At 48.6% G+C, this 27,063-nt stretch overlaps 2 protein-coding genes across 2 annotated transcripts; both read left to right on the forward strand.

Moving 5' to 3' along the window:
* Window positions 1-15,063: 15,063 nt before the first annotated feature.
* LOC118620270 (olfactory receptor-like protein OLF3) lies at window positions 15,064-16,005 on the forward strand. Its single transcript, XM_036247377.1, has one exon. The coding sequence runs from the start codon at window positions 15,064-15,066 to the stop codon at window positions 16,003-16,005; it is 942 nt and encodes a 313-aa protein (XP_036103270.1).
* Window positions 16,006-24,794: 8,789 nt separating this feature from the next.
* LOC118619726 (olfactory receptor 6B1) lies at window positions 24,795-25,738 on the forward strand. The gene has a single exon (XM_036246356.1). The coding sequence runs from the start codon at window positions 24,812-24,814 to the stop codon at window positions 25,736-25,738; it is 927 nt and encodes a 308-aa protein (XP_036102249.1). The 5' UTR covers window positions 24,795-24,811.
* Window positions 25,739-27,063: the final 1,325 nt, after the last annotated feature.

Here is a 27,063-nt window from a genome sequence, read left to right on the forward strand (position 1 = left end):
AATGTGATGCCTCCTTTTTTCCTTCTCATGGTTGCTTTGGTGATTCAAGGTCTTTTGCAGTTTCTGATTCTGTAAAAGTGCCATTGGAATTTTGATAGGGATTGCATTGAATCTATCGGTGGCTTTGGGTATTTGGACATTTTTAAACTATTAATTTTCCCAATGATGAACACTGGATTTAGATACTGATAGTGACTTAATCATCATTTCGAGTGAGATAAGTAAAGTTGTTTTCTTTTTTGGGACCATTCTCATTTAAAGCTCTTCCACTATTACTTCTATGAGACAGAAATCTTTTCACAGATTTGGACATACGTAGTCTGAGACGATCCATATTTGATGATTATTTATTTGTGGTCCGGTTTGATTTTCTTAATTCCACAGCAGTGTCAGTGGCTCTGGGTAGGTAATCACTGGCAACGTATTTCCCATCTGCAAAATTAGATTCACACTGATGACAATATGATCATATAATGCCATTATTAGGGTAACACATAGGTATATTCATTACAGAATTAGTAGGAGCTTCATTTGGTAGTTACAGTGTGAGCTAAAAACAGTTTGCTGGGAATTTTTATGAAATATTGCAACGGCTTCTGAGTGTGTTACCTGTAAGCTCTACTTTCTAATCTCTTTGAGGCTGGGTAGCCTCTTGCTTCCAGGGTCTGTCCCTGTTTCACAATAAGAGTGAATAGAAGACTCGTTCGGAATAATAAGTGTGTGCCTTTCACTTGGGGATTAATAATTACTCAACCCAGCTCTTTTTTTTTTTTTTTTACTAAAAATTATCTTTAATAGTGAAAGTTGTAAACAAACTGAATTTGAACAACAGGATGAGTTGACCAATTATTCCACAGTCACTTAACAAGCTATTTGTACAGTTATTAAAACGATACTTATAAAAACTTGACAGATGTATAAAGAAAGGGTTATTATGAAAGTTGAAAAAAAAAATGTGAACCGGCAATTGCAAATGCTGTATAACTGCAATTATTCTAAATATATACGCACTAAAGAGAAACCTATGACATAAAATATCACTATAGCAGTGGTTTTAGGCGGGTAGGATTATGACTGCTTTTAATTTTTTAAAGTTTTCTTTCATGCTAGAGTGAGGTATGGAGATGTCGGGTCACTGTGTTGTGCACCTGAGACTAATGCGCCCAGGGTAAGGTTGTATACCAAGTACAGCTAAATGAAACAATAAGTTCAAATAAAAAATAAAGTCATCATACTTAAGTTCTCAAGATTTATATAAAAACCTTCAACTTTATCTCTGTCTTTACTTTAACTGCTATAGCACGAATGGTCATTTTTAACCTGGCCTGACCCTGCGTAGCTTCCGAGATCAGGTGCGTACAGGTGGTGTGGCCACACAGTGATATTTATTTATTTATTTATTTATTTTTTATCCTCAACCGAGGACATTTTTTTTTTCCATTTTTTGTACAGATAGAGTGGGAGGGAGAGAGAGGGAGAGAAATATCGACGTGAAGGGACACGTCGAGTGGCTGCCACCCGCACGACCAACCAGGGCCGGGGACAAACTGCAACCGAAGTACGTGCCCTTAGCGGGAACCGAACCCGGGTCTCTCCGGACCGCAGGCCGACGCTCTAACCGCTGAGCCAAACTGGCCAGGGCCAGAGAGTGATATTTAAAACTAGCAGCCCGACGCTTCATCACTGTGCGTGCAGGCAGCAGAGCCTACTGAATGCACACACAGGGCGAGCTATTGTAACAGCTGGCATGCTGACTGATCACTCACCCAGCGCGCGGCACTACGCACCGTAGTACTGTACATGCAACACCTGTCGCCGTGACAAAGCCTTGAAGGAAGTCTCGTGAGCAGTCTACGCTCTATATGCGCACACCAGAAAGTCTCCAACGGCAGACTTTTGCCTCATCATCCTGGCTCCAAAGCCCCCTGTACTTAACCCCAACAAGGTAGCACATTCATGTCCATGCTGTCAAATACAGAACAAGGATAAGTTGGCCTGAGGAAGGATGTGCTAAGGGAAGGGGGGTTTCCTTAGAGCTCGCTAGTGCCACAGGGATCTGTGCTCCGCAGGGCCTGGAAGATCAGACTGCTGATAAGAGGCAGGTCGTCCCAGACAGCGAGTCCTGTGGGCAGAGTCGCACAGTCATGGAAGCCCTTTCATGCCATCAGATTGGTAGAAACCCAGGGGCCCAGGGCTCTCTCAGTCGTGCCTGAGCCCTTGTCCCTGCAGGGTCCCTGCCTTCCTCATTGACGCTCTCAGAGTTGGGTAGTGCCTTGGGCAGCAGGGAGTGGCTCTTCCCAGAGACACCGGGAGACTGGGAAGTCCTGACCTGGAAATGCACAGAAGTGTCCACAGCACAGGTTCAGTGGCAACGCTGACGCTGCAGAGGTGCTGTCGGCTGGAGCACAGGTGGCTGCAGAGCCCACAGGGCAGTGCGGTGCTGACAGGGGTCCTGGGGACAGAGGTTCTCTTCTGCTGACCCCCAGGGCTCTAATGTGGGCTGAGGGGTGGTTTGGGAGCCGAGGCGATGGTTTGGGGTAGGGCAGGGGTCCTTCAATGCAGATGGGCCGATGGAGAAGACTGCAGGTAACTCTGGTCCACACTGCACGGCACCTGAGATGGTGGGGGGATCCCATCCTGGAGCCTGGAGAAGGTCTGATAGGACAGCACAGGAGGGGAAGTTGTGTGCATGTCAATGACGTCAGATCTAAACTAGGCTGAGAGGTCAAATCTGCAGATGTCTTGGCTGTACTGGTGGAGGGGATGGCCATACAGGTGATGGGCTGGGCGGTGGAAACAGGGGTCCTGGCGGAGGGCCTGGAAGAGGGGTGGCTGAGACACCGAAGGGAGAGACTCTATCAGTGTCGGGGATTCATTTGCACAGGAGGTGCCTGGAAGGAGAAGGCTGAGGTGCTGGGGGTGTGGGGAGGTCAGAGATAGGAGATGTGCCTCTGAACGAATACACGAGGACGCCTTCCATGGAGAGGAATTCCCAGAATGCACCGGAACTGAGACTCCGCGTGAGCAGCGAGAGGGGAGTAGGGACGGTGCCCCTCGTTTCCGGATCAGTATTCGGTGTCAGAGACGGTGGAGGGACAAACAGGCTCTGGGGCAGGGCTAATAGGTCAGCCACATTGGTAGCTGGGACCTGGAAAGTTTGAGTGGCCAGGGCAGGGTTTCTGGTGGAGACAGAGGGACAGGCTGAGCGGCACTGCCGTCAGCGGTCATCTCTGATTTATTCCGTGTGACCTTGTTCCAGTCGCTCGGTGTTCTCCAGGGGGCCCAGGTTTGGCCCACAGCAAGGCAAGGCGGCTTAGGAGGCTTGTGACCACGGCCTCTGGAGGAGGAGCCCACGGGGGACTTCTGGGCGACCCCACTCAAGCTGTCCTGTGGGTACTTGGGGTGCAGGTCCAAGGGCCCAGGACTGCACTTGTGGGAAGTGGGGACTCCGTTGGTGTCCAGGGGCCTGGATGTCAGTGGTAGATCCCCACCGCTCGGGGCGGTTCCCATGGTCCTGTGCGGTGGTCTCCACGTGATCCTCTTGTTTTGGGGGGGCTCCTGCTGGACCTTCCCTCTATCTCCTTTGGGCAAAGACGTGGGGTGGTTCCGGCTCCACAGCCTTGACTTCCTGCTCAGGTGGCAAGCGTGAGACAGAAAACCTGGGCCCTGGGGAGAGATGTGGATGGTTCTCGAGTGTCTAAACCTGCTGGGATGAGGGACAGACAGCCTGGGCCTCTTGGAGGGTCCTCCCAGGTCACCGAGGGGGTGGGCCCCCCATAACGGAGCCCATGGCCTGCGGGGGAGGACACCACCTCCTGGACCGGATGTAATGGCCAGAGGGTAAAGGTGCAGGATCCCCGGGGACCATCCTGTGACCAGAGCCCAGGGCAGGTGCGGGAGCAGCGGGTGGTCCCAGCCATGTGGGGCTTCCTCACGGCTGACAGGGAGAACCACGGGTGATGGCCACCGGCGAGGGAGGACAGAGGGGCAGGGGGCAGCCTGGGAGATGACGCTAACACAGCAAGTAGCCATGGAGGGCCGCTGTGTCCCAGACAGTGAGACTAGAGCTGGACATGGGAGCATGTCCCTCCCTCCTGCTCCTCCCCAGGTCAGGTCAGTCGGGAGCTCCCGCGGCCTCCCTGAGAAAGGCGCCTGTCCAGCGCAGGAAGAGAGGTCAAAGGGCAAGCGGCCGCTCCTCAATGGCTGGCCAGCAGCTCTGGGCCTCTCTGGGCCTCGGAGTGGGTGGCTGGTGTCGAGCACTTGGTGGCCTATGATTGGGGGACTGTTCCAGACCTTGGAGGCGTCATTCCCAGAGCTCACCCCGCCTGGGCACCAGCCCTGCGGCCCCTTGACGTTCCCTGCGGTCCTGGAAGCCAGACCCTGCTCAGAGCCCAGGTCGGAGCACCGACCCCACGGGGAAGTGGTCCACGTCCTGGGGGGCCTCCTCCCGTCCCTGTGAGGCCCGCAGCCAGGTGCACCTTCTCCATGGCCGCCAGCATCACCGGCCACGTGCGAAGGTGTCCGAGGAGTGGACCCGGAGTGCGCCATACTGTTAACTACCCATCCTGTGTCTACACTCTATCACACTCCGTTTTTAAGATCCATTCATACTTTTAAGACTTAAACATGTTGTTCATCTCTCACTTCTAGCTGTTCACAGTAATCCGTGGTGTTCTTCATATTTTAGCTGTCGCTCCTCGTTATGGACCTCACCACCCCCACCCCGCCATGTATAGCCACACATCGAACATCATAATATACGTGCACTCAGGGGCTCATGTGCTAATGTATTAGGGACTGCACACAGCAGCCACGTTGCTGGGCTAGGTCACAGGTATTCTCCAGAACAGCTTTATGAGTCTACACTGCGACTCCAGTGCACGAGGGTTCTTATCTACACAGTCTGCAGGTTGTGAACTTTTTCCAGGCTGAAAGACGCCAGATTGTTTTATCTTTTATTACCAGATACGTCACTGATGTGAAGATGTCCCCCTACGCTGACCTCCTGACTCCCATCCCCCTTCACCCCACACTGTTCTGTCCAGGCCCCCGCCCCGCCGCAGTTCACGGTGACGCCATCACCGCAGCGATCAGACTGTCGCCACTCTCACAGGGGATTCAAGTCTGCAGGAATTCCCCGTCGTCTCTACTTTGCAAATGTCAACAGAAGGTGCTCACTTCTCACCGTCCGCTCTTCCATCCGCGGCGAGCCCCCGTCTCTCCCACTTGGGTTCCTGCACATTCCCCGCTTCTGCTCTCGTCACCCAACACTCGGAGGGGTCCCTGAAGCACAGCTCAAATCCTGTGCCTTCTCCAGGCAGTTTTAATATTTTTTCCGTGTGTGTTGAACAAGTATCTGTTAAATACCTGTTCCGTGCTAGACGCTCTTCTCGGTGTTACGGATACAAAAATCTCCGCTCTCGTGGAGATTACATTTTAGTTACAGGAAATAGACCATACACGTGATACATAAGTAGTGCATGTAGTATGCATGTGGTGCTTATTGAGAGAGGTAGAGAAAACTGGGATGTCTGAGCGTTTTGGCCGGGAATTCCGTGGACTTCACTTACACTGTCTGTGAGGGAGATCCTAAATCATGCTCTGTGTTGCCGTTATAAGTGGCATTTATTTCCCTTTTTCGTGGGTTATTGCTGATGTACAGAAATGCTCTTGGTTTCTGTAAGGTGGTTTTGGATCTAGTGTTCTCTTATTAAATCTAGCAGGTTGTTGAAATGTCCCCCCTAGCTATAGAATCATCGTCAGGGCATAGTGGTGGCTCTCCTTATGACCGTGGTACAGCTTAATCTGTTTTCTTATTCTTAGGCCAGGACCTCTGATGTCAGGTCAGACAGTCGCTGTGACAGCAGGTGTCTTTCCTCGTTTCCTGATCCAAAGCAAAGCCTCTGCAGGTTCTACATTAAAGGTAACGTTTGCTGTGGACCTCAGGTACTTAACCTTCACTGAGTTAAGTGTTTGAGAACAAGGGTAGTAACGTGAGCAGGTGCGGGCCCTAGTAGATAGCAGAGCATACGGAAGTAACTACAATTTACTAATACTGTGATATTAGTGCAGAAAAGGACATACATCAATGAATCAAAATACAACCCCCAAAGCAACTTTCGTATATGGGATTTAGTATTTCGTAAGTGTATCATTTCAAATCAATTTAGGGAAACAGATGCTACTCAACAGAGGATGATGGGACACATGGCTGTGCTAATAGGAAAAAGAAATGTCATCCTTCCTACTGCATGCCATGAAAATTAATTTCTGAGATCTCAAGGTGAGGAAATAATTTTACAAACGAGTGTATGTCTTTTCCCTTCTAAAGCCGTGCTACATAATGGTGAAAAAGTGAGACATAAAGCCACAAAGTAAAGAGCACAATAAGTAAGGAAAGGCTTAAGAAGTACAGGTCGGTAGTTGCGGAACCTCATGAAGACGTGAAGCACAGCGCAGGGAAGAGTCGATAATACTGTGATAACTGTACGGTGCCAGGTGGGTACGGGGCTGATCGGGGGGATCACTTTGTAAATCCTCTAAATATCTAACCACTATGCTGTAGTACACCTGAAACTAATATAAAACGATATTGAATGTTAACTGTAATTGATATTTGTAAAAAAAAAATTTGAAAACAGTATTTTATGAGGAAAGGCAGCAGCATTTGGAGCTAGAAAGCAACTGTGTTCTGCCCTCTTTTGATTTTTAAGGTCCAGCGCCAACTCGGACGCGGTAACATGCTCCCTTCCGACTGCAGCTCACACACGAGGCCCCCGGAAGCAGGTTGTTTATTGTGCTTAGGAAGCTGCCTGGGAGAAGGGGCGACTCCTGCCAGCCACGAGCTGCCAGGCTGAGCCAGGGAGAGGAAACCACAGGCCCTTTTGGGGGGCCGCGCCAGGTGGCCGAGCCTGGCCACTGTCACCCGACAAGGCACTGGAAACCCTCGCTCTCTCTGGGAAGGGAGAGAGGCATCCCTGGGCCTCCGCACAGTTCCCTGCCCCATGCTCAACACCCCCAGCAATGTTCCACACTCAGAACGACTGCACTTATTAACAGTTCCGAACACCAACCACCCCCGGGGACAAGCCGGGGTACGGAAGGTGGTCTTTCTGAAAGCGAAAGGGAGGCAGAGGTCCGAGAGGTCACAGGACGTGGTGGTGAGACTCCAGATGTGGGCAGCGGCTGGCATGAGAGGGCCTCCTGCCCACGCTCAGGTCAGACCGTGCCCCACAGAGCCTGCCCAGGATGGCCCGAGTCTTCCTGCTCGAAGGAGTGAGGAGTGAGGCGGAATCACCCCTTCATGCCCTGACGAGGGCTGCAATCCCCCCCTGAAAGGCGGTGTCACCGAGGGCGCAGCACGCCCCTCTTGAGAAACTGAAGTTCGGCGAGCTCCTTCCCATGCTCCTGGGACCGGGAAGCAAAACTTTCATTGGCAAAGTTGAAATATAGGTTAGGGCATTAGGTGCAGCAGTGACTGGACACGGGGAGGGGAAGGAAAAGAAATCTGATAAACAAAACATAATTGGCCCCTTGAGATGTCATCACTAAAGTTAGGGAAAGTTCTACCTTATCCAGCCACACTTGGCTCCCAACCACACGGCTTCGCCCAGGACAGCGTCCCCCACGCTCCACAGGTGCGTCCGCCAGCCCTCCGGCTTCCTTCAGCACTTATTTGGGGACATGACTTACAAAAGCAGGTTCTGTGATCCACGCCTCCTCCCGCATTCTTCAGGCCTAAGAGGATGGGGCTTCGATAGAATCGTCCCCTGGTGGACACCTGTCCTCAGAGGAATGTCCTGGCTATCCAAATCAGGAAGCCAGCGCCGTTCGAGTGTTGGGAGGGTCCCCCACGGGTGACGAGGCAGAGAACGCTAACGATGTGTGGTCTTGAGCTCTGCTCTCACCACCTCCTGGACGCAGGGCTTGGTGCCAGGTCTGTGCCAATGAGCCTTTTCTGTACTGATGTCGGTGGAAGGGTGACCCTCGGAGACTAGCGCTTTTCCCTCCATTCGGAATTTCTGTTTGGGGAACAAGTCCTTAAAGGGACAGCCCTGTCTGAAGTGCTTTCCACAGCTGCACCTCGGGGGCTGGGCAGACATATAAGAGCTGCTCTAGGACCCGGCATCCAGCCCGTGTGCTGAAGACGTCACTTAGCTGGTGCGTGCGTGGGACATACTCACCTTTTCAAGTTCGCTTCCATTTGTATATCCATAAATCATTTCGGTTATTTTTATGATCGCTAGGTGACTCTGTGTGTATTCGTCTGGTTTTCTTTTCTTTGCCCCACATCTAAATCCTCTTACGACTATGAGGGACGCTCTGAGTAAAGGGGTGTGTGTGATCGTCTCCACGGTGCTTTGACAATGCGGAGGTGACTCTGGTGAGTGTCTGTGCCTCTCTCCAAAGCAGAGGGGAACCGAGGGGCTGAAGAACAGAAGTTAAGCTTGTGTGGAAATTATTCAGTAATGCCAAACATATGTACCTTAGCTGAGTGTTTTTGAGTCTTCTGTCTTTCGGTAGGGAATTTGGGGTTTTTCGGTAATGTAACTGAAAAAAAATTTGTCCTGAAAATGTGTGTGTGTGTGTTGTCTTGAAAGACCTCACTTTTCAAATTTTCCCGAGGAACCATTGATTTTCCTGGTAAACATATTTTGATCAAGGTTCCCACTGTGATAGAAGCAAATTCTAGAAAAACTCAGTGCAAGGAAGAACTAAATACCATACCCTGGGACTGAACACCAGGATAAATAAAATATTGGAAGCCCTGGTGTATGAACTATTAGATAACTAGCAGTGTGTAAATTGATTAAATGTCAAGAGAATGGCATTTCTAAATGTTGATTTCAGTTTTTTTTCTTTTATTTGTGTTGTTCCGTGTGTGTTGCCTTGGTTTCTTCACTGTGTTCTTTTTAATTTGTCTTCCTCTCTGGTTTCCCCTTTTCTTTCTTACCACTCATTCTCTCTAACTTTTTACTTTGTTTCATAGAGAGCCTATCAATAATCACTTGTCTCACTTATTTACTCTTATTTACGTCTCAATATCCTCTCCTCTTCTCTCCTCTGCCCGTTTTGCAAGCCTTCTCTTTCAGATATCTGGTCACCGAGCTACTGTTCACTTACTTAAATGTGGGCTAGTTTTGGTTTTTTGAGAAAGACATTTAGTAAGGAGGTGGCACCAATCTGTGAAGGTTTTTTCCTTTTTTTTATTAATTTATTTTTTATTAATTAATTTTTGTTACAGATGTTTCTCCTTTTTCCCCCACTGATTCCCCCTTCCCCCTCCCTCCCTGCCCTGTCCCCAGTTTGTTGTCCATGTCCATTGTTCATGCATACATGCATATAAGTTCTGTGGTTTATCTCTCCCCCACCACCCCCTCTTCTGGGATTGTCAGTCCGTACCCCACTTCCGCGTCTCTGGGACTACCTCATTCCTCAGACTGTTATGTTCATTATATTCTACAAATAGGTGAGATCATATGATACTTGTCTTTCTCTGTTTGGCTTGTTTCACTTAGGATGATACTTTCCAGGTCCCTCCATGTAGTCTCAAAGGACAAGAGATCTTTCTTTCTTACAGCTGCATAGTACTCCATTGTGTATATGTACCACCGCTTTTTTATCCATTCGTCTACTGATGGACATTGGGACTGTTTCCAGATCTTAGCTATTATAAATAGTGCTGCTATGAACATAAGGGTACATATATTCTTTCTGATTGGTGTTTCAGGCTTCTTAGGGTATATTCCTAGAAGCAGGATCACTGGGTCAAATGGAAGTTCAATTTTTAATTTTTTGAGGTAACACCATATTGTTTTCCATAGTGGCTGCACCAGTCTGCATTCCCACCAGCAGTGTACTAGAGTCCCCTTTTCTCCACACCCTCGCCAACACTTGTTGTTTGATGATTTGTTGATGGCGGCCATTCTGACAGGTGTGAGGTGATACCCATTGTTGTTTTGATTTGCATCTCTCTGATGATTAGTGATGATGAGTATTTCTTCATATATCTCTTAGCCATTTGTATGTCCTGTTTGGAGAGGTGTCTATTTAGTTCCTCTGCCCATTTTTTAATTGGGTTCTTTGTCTTCCTTTTGTGGAGTTGTATGAGTACTCTATATATATTGGAAATTAACCCCTTATCTGATATATCATTGACAATTATGCTCTCCCATACAGTGGGTAGCCTTTCCGTTTTGATGATTGTTTCTTTCGCTGTGCAGAAGCTTTTGAGTTTGATGTAGTCCCATGTGTTCATTTTCTCCTTTGTTTCTATTGCCTTAGGTGATGTAGCATGTGAAGGTTTTTTAAAACACCGAGGTGAAGGTCACACAACACAGAACAGTGCACAGTTCAGTGGCTTACAGCAGCGTCACAGTGCTGTTACGGTTTTCTGCTGGCGAGGGCTCAGCTCAGTGGGCGTGAGAAGGGGTCTCTGCAGAGCTTGGGCATGAGCTACTGTGTGTGGGGGGGACCCGAAGGCAAACTGTGGAAGGAAAACATTCCCGTGGCTGTGGACAGAATTCCTGGTTCTCTTCCCTCCTCTGTGGTGATTCTGGCTTAACTACACAGCCACTCAACATTCAGCCTCTGCCTTTGATGTCCGGGGAAACACAGCCTCTTTTTCAAGAGTTCAGCAACTCTTTACACAGCGTGGGGGCTTTGCAGAGACTATTTATAACCTCTACAGAGAATAGATCCACATTCCCCCGGGAGCAACTCGGAGGGACCCGTCTTCCCAGCCAGACCAGACTCATCTTCACGGTCCTGGATCCTTTGGCATGTCTGCCCTCCGACTTGTTAGGGATCGTCCTTGAGCTAGACAGACATATTCTTGGGTTTACATCTTCATTTAAAAAAAAAAAAAAAATTCTTATTGATTTTAGAGAGAGAGGAAAGGAGAGGGAGAGAGAGAGAGAAACATGGATGAGAGAGAACATCGATTGGCTGCCTCCTCCATGCTCCCCACTGGAGATCGGGCTCACAACCTGGGCATGTGTCCTGACCGGGAATTGAACCAGTGACCTCTTGGTGCATGGGTCGATGCCCAGCCTCTGAGCCACACCAGCCGGACTACACCTTCTTTGGAAGGCTGATTTTAAAAATTAAGCACTCAACTTAATCTATTTCTGATATTAGACCATTCTTGGGTCCCTGCTGTCCATGATCAGAGCTCTTCATCTTAGAGGGGGGAGCAAAGACTCCCTGCTATGGATCTGCTCTAAGCTGTGGTCTTCACGGTGGCGCCAGACACAGAGGAGAAGCATGACCACCTTTGCAGGCTCATAGAAGAGACCAGTTCCTCCCACATCGCAAGAAGAGAGTCCCTAGTGGGAGACCTGTCTGCATTCCTGTTCCTCCTTGTCACGTGGGCCTTGTGGCTTACGGGCCAGACTTCAAGTCTGCAGGTGAGCGGGTGGGAGGAGCCGGTTCTGGTCAACCGTGACTCTGAGGTGAATGGCATCCAAGGCAGGAACTCAGTCCTCTTGATCTGTCTCCTGATTTTTGTGTTAGGTGAAGCCACAGTCTTTAAACCATGACCGCCGCTCTGCTGTACATACCTAGGATCATGCTATGCGAGGGGCAGCATCGTGGGTGTGCCCCAGGTCACCATGCCATCGGCTTACCTGCTGACTCCTCCGCCGTCCGCTCACTTCACCTCTGTCTGCCATCCGCAAACAGAGGTAACAAGCCAGCGTTCAGAGCGTTGTGAAGATTACTGTGTTCTGTTGCACTACCTTGTGTTCTGGTAATAGATACGTGAAGTACTTAATACAATGCCTGGTGCAAAGCACGTGTTCGGCAAATAAAGTGTTGATATCAACTTGCTATAGAAAAAAGTGCAGGTATGGTTTTAAATTCTTCTCTGAACATCCTTCCCTCCCCAGAGAACGTTTGCACTTAGTCTTGGCGAGAGGATGTCAGGAGCTCATTTGTTTTCTTCCTAACATCTGCCACCAAAAGAATGACAAGGCTGAGAAGATTTTCTGAAGTTGAACCGGATCATTCAGCAGGTCACAGGGCAGCTGAGTTGGGTAAGTCGTTTGAAACAATTTTACAAAGAAACAGATTGTACTTTGACTTTAACGCATCACTTTCTTAAAAATATCAAATAGGTTTTATTTTTTAAAAAATTGCTTACACAAGTCATGTGTCACTTGAAAATACACTTGCTTGACTACGTAACTGAGCCAGAACAACACGGCCTTGAAGCGCACACACCTCCTTCCGGTATGTTCTTGGAAATAGCCAGGAAACACCCCTTGTTTTATGGTTGTTTGTCTGATTTCTATAAATGGACATTTCTGTAAGTCCTGATTATAGGCGTATAAATGGTGGACATGAATCCACCATTGCCCATCACCTGCACGACTGCGCCACAGGTGCACACACACCTGCTGACACACCTGGAGGAGCTGCGGCATCATAGTCACACGTGAGCCTTGGCAGACAGGACTGAAGAAAGGTTATTTGGAAGAAGTCTCACATACAGTACAGGACAAATCAGTGGTGTGCCTTTAAAACACAGGTCACAATAGAAATACTTCTTGGAAACAATCTATCCCACTTTGGTAAAGTTTTAGGTATTTTGTGTGATGTGCATAGTTGTTTAGTTTATTTAATGAAACCCTAACACAAAGTAGGAAGCACAAAATAACGATCGATTTCTTCAACATCTGTGTAGTCAGCAGTTTTTGAAATATGTGGACATACATATTTATAGGCCAACTCTAGCCAGCAGGATGTCAGGTGGGGAGGAGAACATAAAGGGGAAAGTAAACCCATGTGGAGGAAATAGAGTTTCAATGTTTAGATTTAAAATTACATCCCTTGGGAAAATGGTTATAATGAGTTTTCCAGAAAACCCCCTTGCCTATCCGCGTGGACCTGATGACCCCCTCAGTCCAAATACACTGCAGACTGTATGTAGGAAGCCACCTGTTGGGGACAAAGCAGTTGGATGGGAAAGACGGAGGGGTCTTTCATTTAGCTATATTTGTAGTGTGTTCTCTTTAGCTACTGGTGAATCTCTAAAAAGCATTGGAGCGTCTGAGGTACCTTTACGTAAGGCTAAGAAAGCACTGTAAACGTGACCTGTTCATATTTTCATCAGGGCTTTCCTGACTCGGGAATTTTCAGCCAGTGCCATGACAGTGCTGTCTATTCCAATGTAGGATGGAGCAGAACAAAAAGAAATCACTGTGCACACAGGTGTGATGCAAGAGAAAACGGTGAGGCAGGGACTGCAAACAATTAAGACTACATGTGCTGTTGATTTTTAACCCCGAGGCTCAACAACCTGTTAGCATTGAACAGTCTAGGAAAACATCACTCTTGATTACACACTACCTATTTGTCGTGATGATTTTTAATCCTTTATTTTATTTTTTCACACAGTGAAGACTCTTATTTACACCTTTAAGCATTTTGCATTTCTTCGCCAGTATTTTAAAAAAAATTTTTTCCCTTTACTGATTTTAGAGAGAGAGGAAGTGAGAAGGAGAGAGAGAGAAACATCGATGAGAGAGAACATCGATTGGCCGCCTCCTGCATGCTCCCCACTGGGGATCAGGCCCTCAACCTGGGCATATGTCCTGACCAGGAATCAAACCAGCGACCTTTTGGTGCATGGGTCAGTGCTCAACCACTGAGCCACACTGGCCAGACTCTTCTCCAGTCTTGTTGCTGAGTGTCTGGCTCCGGTTGATTTTGGGGTGGGTGGCGGATGTTTCCAGAGCGAGGCCTTGAATGTGGAATCTGGCATCGTTTGAGCATTTCTATTGTGTGGCACTCAATTTCTGAAAGCTCTGTTTTTAACAAGTTTCTTGAAATTCTGGGCCTTGTTCAAAACAATACTGAGTCCTGAATATCTTATGACTAACCATCTGAATATTGCTATCTTTATAATAATGAGCTATAATCTTAAGTACCCCCAAACACCGGTGTCATTAGTGGTGTGATGTCTAACAATCATTCTAGAAGTTGGAGACAGGAAGCTTTCAGTAGGTGCGGCTGTAGTCTGCCCCCTATCTGTAGTTACAGCATGAATGGTCTAGAGGCCGTTCAAATAATGATCTTCCATATATTATCCCAGGATTGTCTCCAAGCCCCCAGATTCCCATCTGTGTGCTATAGTTGTGGCTCACTGATTTCCTTCCATAAGTTAGCAAACATAAGAGAAATTTTGTTTCGGGGTCAAAGAACTACTCCCACCGCATGACATGATGTTCTGTAATTGTGACTTGATCTTTTATCCTTCTGTGTTCACTGGTGAGGACATATCAATGTTCAATTGTGAGTGAATGAGCTGTCTTCCCCTTAAGAAAATATTGTTATTCAATAACGACCTGACATCAAGAAACATGCCATTAAATTCCTTTTGGGGGGCCCAAGAGGTGAATTTCAGAAGCTATGTAACACCCGTCTTGGGTTGACCTTGTCTAACTGGGCCACTTGTGCGAGGCAGGTGGAGAGGCCTCCCACTTGACACTCCCCAAGTAAGCAGGCAAGTTACTGAGGATAAATTTAAAATCACTTAGTAAAAAAAAAAAAGCAACTATAAGAATGTTTTTACTGAAAACATTTAGGATTTCCCAGATCCATTCCACCGAGGAGAGGTAAGTAGGGTTGTGTCAGAGATATTTAGAGGGGAACCCAGTAAACAAAGTGTGGTTAAATGGCACCGAACATTATCCAGAATGATATCTTTCATTGGGCCAAGAATTTTCTTACCAGAAGGACAGAGATTTCCCCTATAATAACTATTACGTTGAGTAGGATTTTAAGTCTAAATACTTCATTCACTTCCTTCTCCCATTTAAGAACAGATGTTTGGGAGAAATCATGTTCCAATAAATTGAATTTCAAGAACGTGACTTCTTTTCTCCTTGATTTCCAGCTGCTCCTCGGCTGTGGATGTGTTCAAGCAGACTTGGGCTGACGTGTTCTAGGGAATTTAAGTCCAGATGGGTAAGCGGTCCATGTGGTCTGGAAGCCAGCCTTCCAACCCTGAATGTCCATGATCTGTTACATCAACATCTCTAGTTTCGTCCTCAGGAACTCATGAGCCAGGAAAATGAAACCCAGACATGGGTGAGTGAGTTCATCCTGCTGGGGCTGTCCAGGAACTGGGGAACGCAGGTTTCCCTCTTCGTCTTGTTCCTGACCATGTACCTGGTGACCATGGTAGGGAATCTCCTCATCCTGTTTCTGATCAGGCTGGACAGCAGGCTTCATACCCCCATGTATTTCTTCCTGACCGTTTTATCCTTTGTGGACCTTTGTTATACGAACAGCATTGCCCCACAGATGCTCGCCCACCTGCTGTCAGCCCGGAAGTCCATCCCCTTCCGCAGCTGTGTGCTCCAGCTCTGTGTGTCCCTGGCACTGGGCGGGTCTGAGTTCTTCCTGCTGGGAGCCATGGCCTACGACCGCTACGTGGCGGTGTGCCACCCGCTGCACTACACCGTCACCATGCACGGAGGGCTGTGCCTGGGGCTGGCTGCTGGCTGCTTGGGGGCTGGGTTCATGAATTCACTGATGCAGACGGTCCTCACCTTTCGGCTTCCCCTGTGTCGCAAACTTATTAATCATTTTACCTGTGAGACCCTAGCTGTCCTACGGCTAGCCTGCGTGGACATCTCCTTCAACATGGTCATGGTGGCCATCTCTGGATTTCTAGTCATCATGCTGCCCTGTTTCCTGGTCCTGTTCTCCTACGGTCGTATCGTTGCTGCCATTCTGCGCATTCGCTCTGCTCAGGGGCGTAGCAAAGCCTTTGGGACCTGCGCCTCCCACCTCACTGTGGTGTCCCTGTGTTTCGGGACAGCCACCTTCACCTACCTGGGGCCACGGTCGGCCTCCTCAGTGGAAGAGGAGAAGATGGTCACTCTATTCTATGCTGTGTTAGCACCTATGTTAAACCCCTTGATCTACAGCTTGAGAAATAAGGAAGTTATGGCTGCTCTCCAGAAAGTTTTAGAGAAATTCAGAGATAATAGATAAAGACTATACAAACTTTTTGTTATCATCACCAACACGATAAGGAGACCAGAAACGTGTAGATGGGACTCCCGCCTTTATGGTCAGATCCTCGCGGTCAAGAGAAGTATTCCTCCACCTGATTGATGACTTTCCTTACACAGGCCAATACCAGATCATTTGTGTCAGTGATCCATGAGAGAGCCTCGTCTTAGGTCATCTTGTCTCAGGTAGCCAGTGGTATTTAGGCTTCATGTGAGCATTTTTTATTTTACTGGTCTGTCGATGTCTTAAGGAATGCTCTGTGGTTTCATGAAGCAGACCTGTTCGTGCAATGAACAGATCGATGAATTCCACAGAACAGGTCTTCTTCTTCCTGTGGGACAGAATGGAGACTATCTAGTCCTCTTCCACTTGACAACATTCCGGTTATTTATACAACAACCTTATTTCCTCCAGGATAATAAAAACATCTCTCCGACTCGTTCATAGACGATAGCAATGTTTACTTTCAATAGCATTTATGGCTTAATCTAGAATGTGATATCGTATCCTGAAATAAATAATACATAGACACAATGTTTAAGACCAGAATATTGCATCTCATTTGCTTGTCAAGAAGAAAATGTTTTTAATATGCAAAACATTTGTGGCTTTGCTGTAGTCTTTTTTTTATTGTGGTAAGATATATATAACATAAAAGTTGCTACTTCAGCCATCTTTTAAAGGTACAATTCAGTGGCATTAATTGCATTAGAAAATGTTATGCAAACATCACCGTATCTATTTCCAAAATTATTCACCATACTCTTATTTTCCAAAGTGATTATGAAGTCTCCAGACCCATTGCACTCATTTTTTTTTTTAACTTAAACATAGGTATATATATTTAGCTTTGCTGATTGTTATAATTGATTTTCACCTATCACACCAACCTGCCAAGGTTATTTTGAATTTTGATTCTCAAACGTATTCCATTAGTTTATTTTCTCTTTCTGTTCCATAGATACAATAAGCAGAAAAAAATTATAACAAAATACCAAATAGTGCCTGTCAATTATATATTACTGCAAACCTACCCCTAGGTAGCAAAAATGAATCCACATGTCATATAATTGAAATCATACACTACATGTAGCCTTTTCAGATTGGCTTCTTTGCCTTAGTAATATACATTTAAGTTCCTTCCATCTCTTTTTATGGCTTAGTCATTCATTTCTTTTTGGAACTGAATCCTATTCCATTATCTGCATGTACCACAGTTTATCCATCCACCTACAGAAGGACACCTTGTTTGTTTTCAAGTTTTGGTAATTATGAATAAAGCTGCTAGGTTTTGTGTGGACATGTTTTCGACTCTTTTGGATAAATACCAAGACACATAATTGCTGGATCATATGGTAAATATATGTTTGGTTTTGTGAAAAACCACCAAACTGTCTTCCCAAGTGGCTGTACCATTGTGACTTCCCACCAGCAGTGAATGAGACTTCCCATTGCTCCATACTTCACCAGCAGTTGGTGGGGTCGGTGTTCCGGGTTTGGGTCATTCTAACAGGTGTGTAGTAGTAGTACATTGCTTTAATTGCATTTCCTTGATGACATATGACGCGAAGCATCTGTTCATGTATTTATTTGCCATGTGTGCCTCGTCTTTGGTGAGGTGTTTGCTGAGGCAGCGGGCCATTTTTGAATCAGGCTGTTTGTGTTCTTATTGTCAAGATTTAAGAGTTCTTTGTAGATTCTGGATAACAGTTATTTATGAGCGAAGTCTTTTGCAAAAACTTTCTTCCTGTGAGTATGCAGTTTGTTTTTTTGTTCTCTTGACATCATTCACTTTTAAATGGTGGCAGAAATCCATACGTACACGAGCAAGACCTCAATACAATGATTACCCATTCATCCTTTAAAACATCATAACAGTTATGACAAAAAGTGTGAAAACAACTTTAGCCAACAAAAAATGGCTTCAAGGGACATGGAAATTAAGTTGTGCTATGACAGGCTACGAGTCAAAACCTTCTAAGTGTAAAGTGAAGCTTTAAAAGCTATAAATCTTTATGTGTTGAGAGTGTAGAAATCAAAGCCAGAGCGATGCGTACAAAATAAAGCTGCCACCCCTAAGGGATTTGAGGACTTGGCTGGAGCCCAGTGGAGAAAGAGGTTTTAATTAGATCTGGTTAATCACTTTCTCTTAAGAGACTGTCCCAAGGAATATTGTCATGCGTCCCTTTGTCATCTGGACTCCATCCCAGTCCGCCTACACATCTGACTCACGTGCTAACCTCCTGTGATGCCACACTTGTTCTTCCTTGTCTCCTGACACCTGTGCTCTGTGTTCAGCAAAATGACTCTACAGTCTGAGTGTCTTCCTCGGATGCATTCTTCTCCTTCTTGCTGTACTTGAACCTGACTGTTCACTCAGCCCTCTCAAATACAAACCCCCCCCCATATTTCCTCTAATAGAGTCGAGAGGTCAAGAAGGCGACTTTCTTGATCCTCTGCTCTTTCCAGACCATTGCTTTTATTTTCCCTGAGTATCCCCAGCTTCTTTGAAACACATGCTGTCAACTTACAGCGCCATCATCCCCCCCCCTTTTTCCATCATTTATCACATTCCTCCTCGTTCTACTCTGGTAAAACCGATTCTGTCATCACGTGGACATTTCTGCATCTCTGCAGATCCATTCAGCATCCTGGCCTCTCAGTTAGTTGACGTCTCTCCCCTTCCAATGTTTTTTATTCTACCCCCCTCTCCATCACCCATTTCTGTGTTTATACTCGAGACCTGTCTGTTACCAATAGTTGTACTTCCTGTAACATCTGCATATCGAATCCCCCACTGGGTTCTGACTCCAATTCCTATCTTTCCGGTTTACATCATACAGTATAACTCTAACACATTCTGACCCCATCATGGCCTCTGTTGGATGAACCCTAGCACAGTTTCCTCATCCATTGCCACCCCCCCAAACACATTTTGTTTTTGTTCTCATCTTTCCCGCCGTTGGTTCCATGCCCCCTTGTGTGCTCACTCCCTCCATGTAGTCTGTGGTCATCTGGAGGGCGTTGCCCTTAACTGTCCTCTCCTCCATCCAGAAGCAGCTGAGCCGTCAAGCTAATGAACTAAAGCTCCAGGGCCCCTTACCTGTCCTGTTGGGGACCAGGTAACACACTGTGGTGACATCCTACGCAATGAAAACATAAACTTCCCCCGATGATTGAAAAGCTGGACATCACACAACAACCGATAGGAGAAGCCTGAGAAAAAGAAGGCCGACCACCGAGGGACCCCAGGACCTGGGAGGCAGTGTGACAGTGAGTTCCCAGGGTCTGCTGATTTTCTCCCGTGTACCCTGGGTGGGTCTGAAAAATCCTCCAACCAGGAACAGCCAGCAGGTGAAGACAGAACCAGCACCAAGAAGAGCCTGTGCAGCCGAACCCTAAGATGAAATTGTGTCCGTCTGGCATGGACTGCAGCCAGTTTAGATCTGCGGAACAGCCCCAGCCTAGTGGGGATCATTCGTCTGGAATTCGGACCTCACACATCTCGTGTAAAGGAGGGCTGTCACAGCAATGTGTGGAACCTTCTCAAAACAGATGGCGTTCCCTATCCTTGGAGAAACGGGCTCCCCTTCCAGCCTCCCTCCCACATGGCCAGCACAGCCAGGGCCCAGACGCGGTGAACACAACTCATTCGGCGGGGACTGTCATTTCCATGTCTAGTCGTGGCCATCACCTCACATGCGTAAAGTCCAGGTTGGGAAATGGTGGGCACGATCAAATGTACCCTCTAGAGCCGTGGTTCTCAACCCTCCTAATGCTGCGACCCTTTCATACAGGTCCTCATGTTGTGGTGACCCCCAACCATAAAATTGTTTCCGTTGCTACTTCACAACTGTGATTTTGCTACTGTGATGAATCACCATCGGAAACATGCATTTCCCGGTGGTCTTAGGCGACCCCTGTGAAAGGGTCGTTGGACCCCCCAAAGGGGTCGCGACCCACAGGTTGAGAACTGCTGCTCTAGAGGCTGGCAGAGTGTTTCAGGATTTTGAGAGAGGCCGAGGCCAGAGATTTGGAAGAACCGCCTTGTTGGGACTTGCGCACATTGGCTTCACACTTGGGTGCGCTAAGAGAAGCTAGGCCGCAGGTGCTTGGTGGCATGAACACGTGTGGCCGGCGCGCTGTTTATAACGGTCCCTGTCTCGGTGACCGTTGCATGAACGCGCTGTGAACCTGACAGCTTTTCTCTCTGTGAGTGCGGCTCCCGAGGTCCCAGGTGATGCTCCGTCAGCTGGAGTTTTGTGCCAGAACGTGAAGGATTGGTCAAGTGGCTCCCAAAGGCAGTGGCCAAGCAGTTAATGGCGATCCCGTCACATGATACTTTTCCTTAGTACACATGATGGCACAAGTGTTTATAGCAAAAACTTTAAAAATGTACTACACTGTAGCAACACTCAGGGTATTACTATCTCCCTTGGAGCACCTTCCTGTTTCAAGTAAGCTGAAGACTGAATAATAATTGACAATCTGAAAATATATTTGAAAGTAGTCATTGTTGGCCCAGCTGGTGTGGCTGAGCGGTTGAGCATCGACCCAGGCACCAAGAGGTCACCGGTTCGATTCCCGGTCAGGGCACATGCCCAGGTTGTGGGCCTGATCCCCAGTGGGGGGCCTGCAGGAGGTGCCCAGTCGATGTTCTCTGTCATCGATGTTTCTCTCTCTCTCTCTCCTTCTCCCTTCCTGTCTCTCTAAAATCAATGAAGAAAAAAAAAAAGTAGTCATTTTTTTCTCTTCGTGTTTCAACAAAAAATAAATTCAGATGTGGTTGTTTTCAAAGCATGTGGCCATTCGTAGATTCCCCCCTATGGAACTGATATCATATAAAACAAATAAGACTGTTGCAATAGGTGAAGAGAAGCTTCTTGGGGATCCCACAAGAGACCTGAACTGCCATCGTCAAGGTTCTTTCCTCTTGGGGCCGGCAGATACGTAGGGGAAGTCTTGATGCCCGATAAAACCCTCAGAACCCAAAGATCGTCGCAGCTCGAGGTGTGCGAGCCAGCGCGCTGCCCAGGGCGGTGATGTGTGCCCTGGCCGGGGGTGCTCGCAGAGCCGCCTGCTGGGCGAGCCTTGGGCTCCCCTCTCCTCCGGTTCCGGCTGTCAGCCTGGGAGCAGTTGGGCACCTGGGCCCATTCACTCCATCCAGGTTTAAAGGCTGGGTTCTTCCCATCTTTTTAATATCTGAATCTTTCTTTCCTCCTCCGTCCTGTTTCAGAATCAGCACAGAATTTCTTTCTACCGTCTGCCCCCTCAGAGGTTGCTGAGCGGAGGTAAGTGCCCCCGCCCGGAGCATCACTTTCTACCCATGCGGACAGCTCTGTGGCACCGCAGTGTTTAAACCCTGAATAGTACATTTCATTGCCACAGGTCTCTCTAGAACCCAGCCTCGGTTCCAGCAACCCAGCCACACGCTCACCTTTGTAGCATTCAGTGCAGCGAGGTATGTGCTGAGCTGAAGGAGCACACTCCCCTGACTCTCTGGAGGGGCATCTCTGGTGCTGGATCCGAGTCAGTGCCCCAGGTTCTGGTGCAGACGGCAGGTGTCCCCGTCTCCGACACACAGTACTGCAGGCTGCGTGTCTTCCTGGTAAATCATTGATGACCGTGGTCATAGAAACGTGCTGTTGTCCCGGCAGGGACAAAGGTTATGTTTTCCTCAAATTTAAATGACTCAAAACCTACGGTTGTGCAGAATCCAGAGAAAATTAAGGGAAGGTGCATACACAGCAGGTATGAGAAGGGAGAGAGGCAGCTCAGATATTTGATTTTAGATCGACGGGAAAAATTTGCTGTGGGGGACCGAGTTTGAGTACAGTGTCTTGGGGTAGAAACTATTGTCAGTGGGGTGGTCTGCACATCTTACAGTAGAATAACACACTGACAGTAAGTGTGGTTCATTCCTCACTTTAGTGTGCCGTAATTAGTGCCAGGGCACTCTTTATTTAGTCGTGAGGAGTAGGGAAATGTGATTTTATTAAGCTTTCTTTAGGAACGCAAATTTACTTGTGTAATCTGTGAGCAGGTATGTCTAAATGGGTCTCCTTCACAGACATTGTAACCGGTCATTTTCCTCTTTGTGCGGGTCTGTGTTTGCTGTCGAGTGTCGTCCGACTCGGTCTCAGCCTCTGGTTTGGTCATCGTGACCCATCCTCATCCACCTCCCGCATCAAAAGCCAGGGCGAAGTATGAGGATGTTAAAACCTGCTGAAAACATTCAGCAGTTACTTCTTGTCTGTACTAGAAGATAATTCTTAAACGCCGTAATTTTTTATGCAAAGGTCTCCAGGATGTAGCCCTTGACACTATTTATACTGTCTGTTTCTTTCTCTCCCTCCCTCCCTCTTTCTTCCTCTCCCTCCCTCCCTCTCTCTCTCTCCCTCTCTCTCTCTCTCTCTCTGTCCCCCTCTCCCTCTGTCCCATTTCACTCTTTCATTCATTCACACTTCGCCCATCACACAGAGATCAGGCACTTACGAGCAGCTCCCTGAAATCCCAGGCTGTTTCATACCTCTCCGCCTCTGTTCTCTCATTCCCTCCCATACCTTGTCCTCTCACTCATTTATATTTCAAGGCTCAGTCCAATGATTCTCTCTCCTACGATACCTTCGCCAGGCACTTCTATGTGCTCATTACTGTGTTGTTTGTCTGATCGAATATGTCCCTGTGTCATGCATATGCATGTTAAATCCGGGCTTATCCATAACAGCGTGTGCCCAGTAGTGGAATCTCAGTAGGACTAGAGGATATTTCCTAGCATGTCAGAAATGTTAAATGCCAACAGAGGCGGAGGGTCCCAGATCTGTGTTTCTCGTCTGCCGTGACAGCCTGCAGACCAGGGCATGCTCCCCGTCGGAGAGTTCCCGGCCTCGCTCTATTCCGATTCCGTCGCTGTCTCACTTGGAAGCGCTCATCTAGATTAGTGTCTTCTGCACAATTACAATAGCACCTCATTAGTCGCGTTTCGTGGATCTAATGGAAGATTGTGTGAAAAGTGCTTAGCAAACTTCCTGGCACCTCGTAAGGCATCAGTACATTCTTGTTGGAGAGTTTTCGGACTGATTGCCTAGGCTTCATGTTGGAGCTCATCAAGCCCTAACCCTAGGAGATTCTGAGCCGTGACCTAGGAGGGAAACGGCTGTGAACACCGTAGTTCCCCGTCTTACTAAAGCCTCACACCATGTCATAAACACGTACGCGAGCCTCCTCCTTGATCCCCCCTTCTCCTTCGCCCTCATCCTCAATCCATCGGTTACTGTTAAAGGTTCTCCTGAAACGTACCTTAAATCCACCCACTTGTCTGACACCACCCTCGTCGTCAAGGTTACCGTCACCTTCTCTGATTGGCCTCCAGCCTGTCCCCGTGCTTGCGGGGGCTCTGCCATGACGACAGCCGCCCTCCAGAGCGTGACTCACCCCGTGCCTGTTCAGCCCTTCCTTGCTCTCATTGCATGAAGCACTGGCAGACCCTTTCCCAGGACCCAGGGGGTGTGCACAGTCTGGCCCCGCCCCCTTCCCCACCTGCCCCCCTGCCTTCTCCAGTACCAACAGCACCACAGTGACCGTCTGTCTCCCAGCCCAGCCCAGCCCTTCCACGGGCCAGGCACCTGGAGTCCCCTGCCTCCAGTCACCTCACTGGCCAGAGGGACCTTCCCTGATCCCATGAGTAGCATTTCCTGTTTTTCAACCTTCCTAGAAAACGTCTCGGATTTTATGTATTTCTCCCTTTGTTTGCTTATTTAAAAAAATCTCCACCCAGGACTCTCGTGCCCACCAGCAAGGACGGGCAGCCCCCTGGGAGGAAGCCTGTGTTTCTTTTGCTCACTACTCTTCAGGCTCAAAGCGGTCACTCGCCTCGCTCTTCGCCCAACCCAACCTTCTGAGCGCCCCGTGGGCGGAGGAGCCCCTGCCACCCTGACTGTCACTCACCGTTCATGTGCAATTTCACTTCCGTTCTCTCATTTGGCTTTTGATGCACAATGACATGAGCTGGATGAATATTCACATTTCTGTTTACAGAGGAGGAAATCGGGTTTGGGAGAGGATCACCCGGGGTGGGGCCAAAGCAGGTGTACAGTTATGAGCATGCAAGACAGAGTTTCTTCTTGAATTTTTATTAACTATTGTATTATTTTCTGTACAAACAACTGTCACCCTACTTTGGCCCCACCCTGCACAGCGAATCGAGGGCAGGCGTGGTCAGATCCTTGACACTGAGAAGCATGACGCGCATCTCCACTTCTCCCTCCCTCCCAGAGACGCCGCCGCCCTCCGGCCCCTGGATGTCGAGGAGGTGACAGCAGGTGAGAGACGAAGGAAGAACTTCCAGGACTCCGGGTAGGTGACGGGCAAGGAAAGCCAGGTGTACTTTTTGGAATTGCCACACGGAGGCTTGATGCCGTTTCATTTGGGGGTGGTTGTGACAGGCAGTGTCGGATACCAGACAGAACACGGGCTGTCGGCTTAGACTTGAATGTGACCCCTGCCCTGCTGCCAGGGAGAACCAGGTAAGTGACTCACTGCCTACCTCTCTGAGACTCAGTGTCTTCATCACTAAAATGGGTGTAGCAACATTACCAAGAGGCTACGTGAGAGGTGAATCACATTATGCGCATAATGTATCCAGTGTGTGGTCTAGCTTATACTATGTTCTTACTAAATGGTTGTTGCTGGTCAGAGAAGGCGAAGGATCGAAGGTTCTAACTGGACCCTGGCGTCTGACCCAGCGGTGTTTCCCTTCCAGGAGAGCTAAGCCTGCGTCTCCAAGATGGAAGGGGAGAACCAGACCCGGGTCAGCAGGTTCATTCTGGTGGGCTTCCCCGGGAGCTGGGGCGTGCGAGCCGTGGTGTTCCTGGTGTTCCTGGTGGCCTATCTTTTGACCGTGGCTGAAAACACGCTCATCATCCTGTTGGTGCAGCAGAACCGGCCGCTGCACAAGCCCATGTACTTCTTCCTGGCCAACCTGTCCTTCCTGGAGACCTGGTACGTCTCTGTGACTGTCCCCAAGTTGCTGTTCGGTGTCTGGTCGGTGAGCAACAGCATCTCGTTCACGCACTGCATGATACAGCTTTACTTTTTCATCGCGCTCATGTGCACGGAGTGCGTGCTCCTGGCCGCCATGGCCTATGACCGTTACGTGGCCATCTGCCGCCCGCTGCGCTACCCGACCCTCATGAGCCACACCCTCTGCTTCCGCCTGGCTCTTGCTTCCTGGGCCATTGGCTTTGGCATCTCCCTGGCCAAGATCTACTTCATCTCGCGCCTCCGCTTCTGTGGCCCCAACATCATCAATCACTTCTTCTGTGACATCTCTCCGGTGCTCAGCCTCTCCTGTGTGGACATGTCCACAGCTGAGCTGGTGGACTTCATCCTGGCCCTGGTCATCTTCCTCGTCCCCCTGTCGATCACGGTGTGGTCCTATGGCTGCATTCTGGCCACCGTGCTACGCATGCGCACAGGAAAGCAGAGAGCCTTCTCTACTTGCGCCTCCCACCTCGTGGTGGTCACCATCTTCTACTCCGCCACTATCTTCATGTATGCCCGGCCCCGAGCCATCCACGCCTTCCACCTGCACAAAGTCGTTTCCGTCTTCTATGCCGTCGTCACCCCCGCGCTCAACCCTTTCATCTACTGCCTGAGGAACCGAGAGGCCAAGGAGGCTCTGAAGAAACTGATCCAAGGCCCGGCCACCTGAGCTGACTCCTCCAGCACAGCGATTAGAGACACGATGTGATTGGCTGCCCGCCCTTCTGTCCCTTCTCCTTCAGTGCCTCAGCCGGACAGCACTCAGGTTACTAGGCCATCCCATGTCCACCTCGACCACAAGCTGCTGGTCGTGGCCCGCGGTCTGCACCTGGGCATGTGGTTTGTCCCCTGTGGGAACAGCCCTGGTACAGAGACGTCTCTTCTGAGGTAGGTGGGGACAGCTGGCTGGGGATCTGTCGTGCTCGACGGGCTTCGAGGCCCATGGACGGGATGGCTTCCTGCCTGAGGCCCGACAGCAGCTCGCCCTGCAGTCCCGCCCAGGGTGTCGAGCTGGGAGTCGGACTTGGTGGCAGAGAGTGTAGACAGGTCAAGGCCTTCTACCGCCTTGCGTTAGCCTCTGCATTAAATACCTTCCTGCTTCCAGTACCAATTGTGCTTTCTGTTCTCTGTACCTGAAGTGTAACTTGTACAGTTATAATCTGTGTCCTGTCCCTGAAGTGTACCTTGTAGACTTATAGTCTGTGTCCTGTATCTGAAGTGTACCTCGTACAGTTATAGTCTGTGTCCTGTACCTGAGGTGTACCTCATACACTTATAGTCTGTGTCCTGTACCTGAAGTGTACCTCATACACTTATAGTCCGTGTCCTGTACCTGAAGAGCACCTTGTACATTATAGTCTGTGTCCTATACCTGAAGTGTACCTCGTACACTTATAGTCCGTGTCCTGTACCTGAAGTACACCTTGTACATTATAGTCTGTGTCCTGATATAACGTATGCAGTTGCCTAGTATTGGCGTCCATATTCCCCTTCTAGATGTCACAGATGTTTGTGTGTATCCTCTCGTGGATGAGCACAAAATAGACGATAAATAAAATCATCAAGTATATTATTTGTGAATGACACTTGCCCCCATCAGCTTCTTTTCTTCTGAACTCGGTGTTCTCATTCCTCTTCATTTTCTTCTTCACTTCCCCGCCCCCACTCCCGCACCACACGTGTCCCGCACGGGCAATGAGGTGATCGTAGGACATGCCAGCTTTCATCCTCTGCCCCGGTGACTCCCCGTTCCCCTACTTGTTCATCGGACAGCCAGCCTGTGTACCCCAGTCCTTTCTGATCCGACGTGCCCACACGTCCACAGAAGGGTGCGCAGATCCGCCCCCCCCGCCCCCCGCTTCAGTTTCGCCAGTGGCCACAGCAGCTGCACCGAAGTCGTATTCCACAGAACATGCCAGTGCCAGTGCCAAGTTGAATCTGTCAGCAGAAGAGTTTAAAATAGAATGGCTTCTGGCATCTGCAGCGTTTGCTGGC

This window comes from Molossus molossus, unplaced genomic scaffold, assembly GCF_014108415.1.
Source record: "Molossus molossus isolate mMolMol1 unplaced genomic scaffold, mMolMol1.p scaffold_m16_p_7, whole genome shotgun sequence".
In the NCBI taxonomy this organism is placed as follows: domain Eukaryota; kingdom Metazoa; phylum Chordata; class Mammalia; order Chiroptera; family Molossidae; genus Molossus; species Molossus molossus.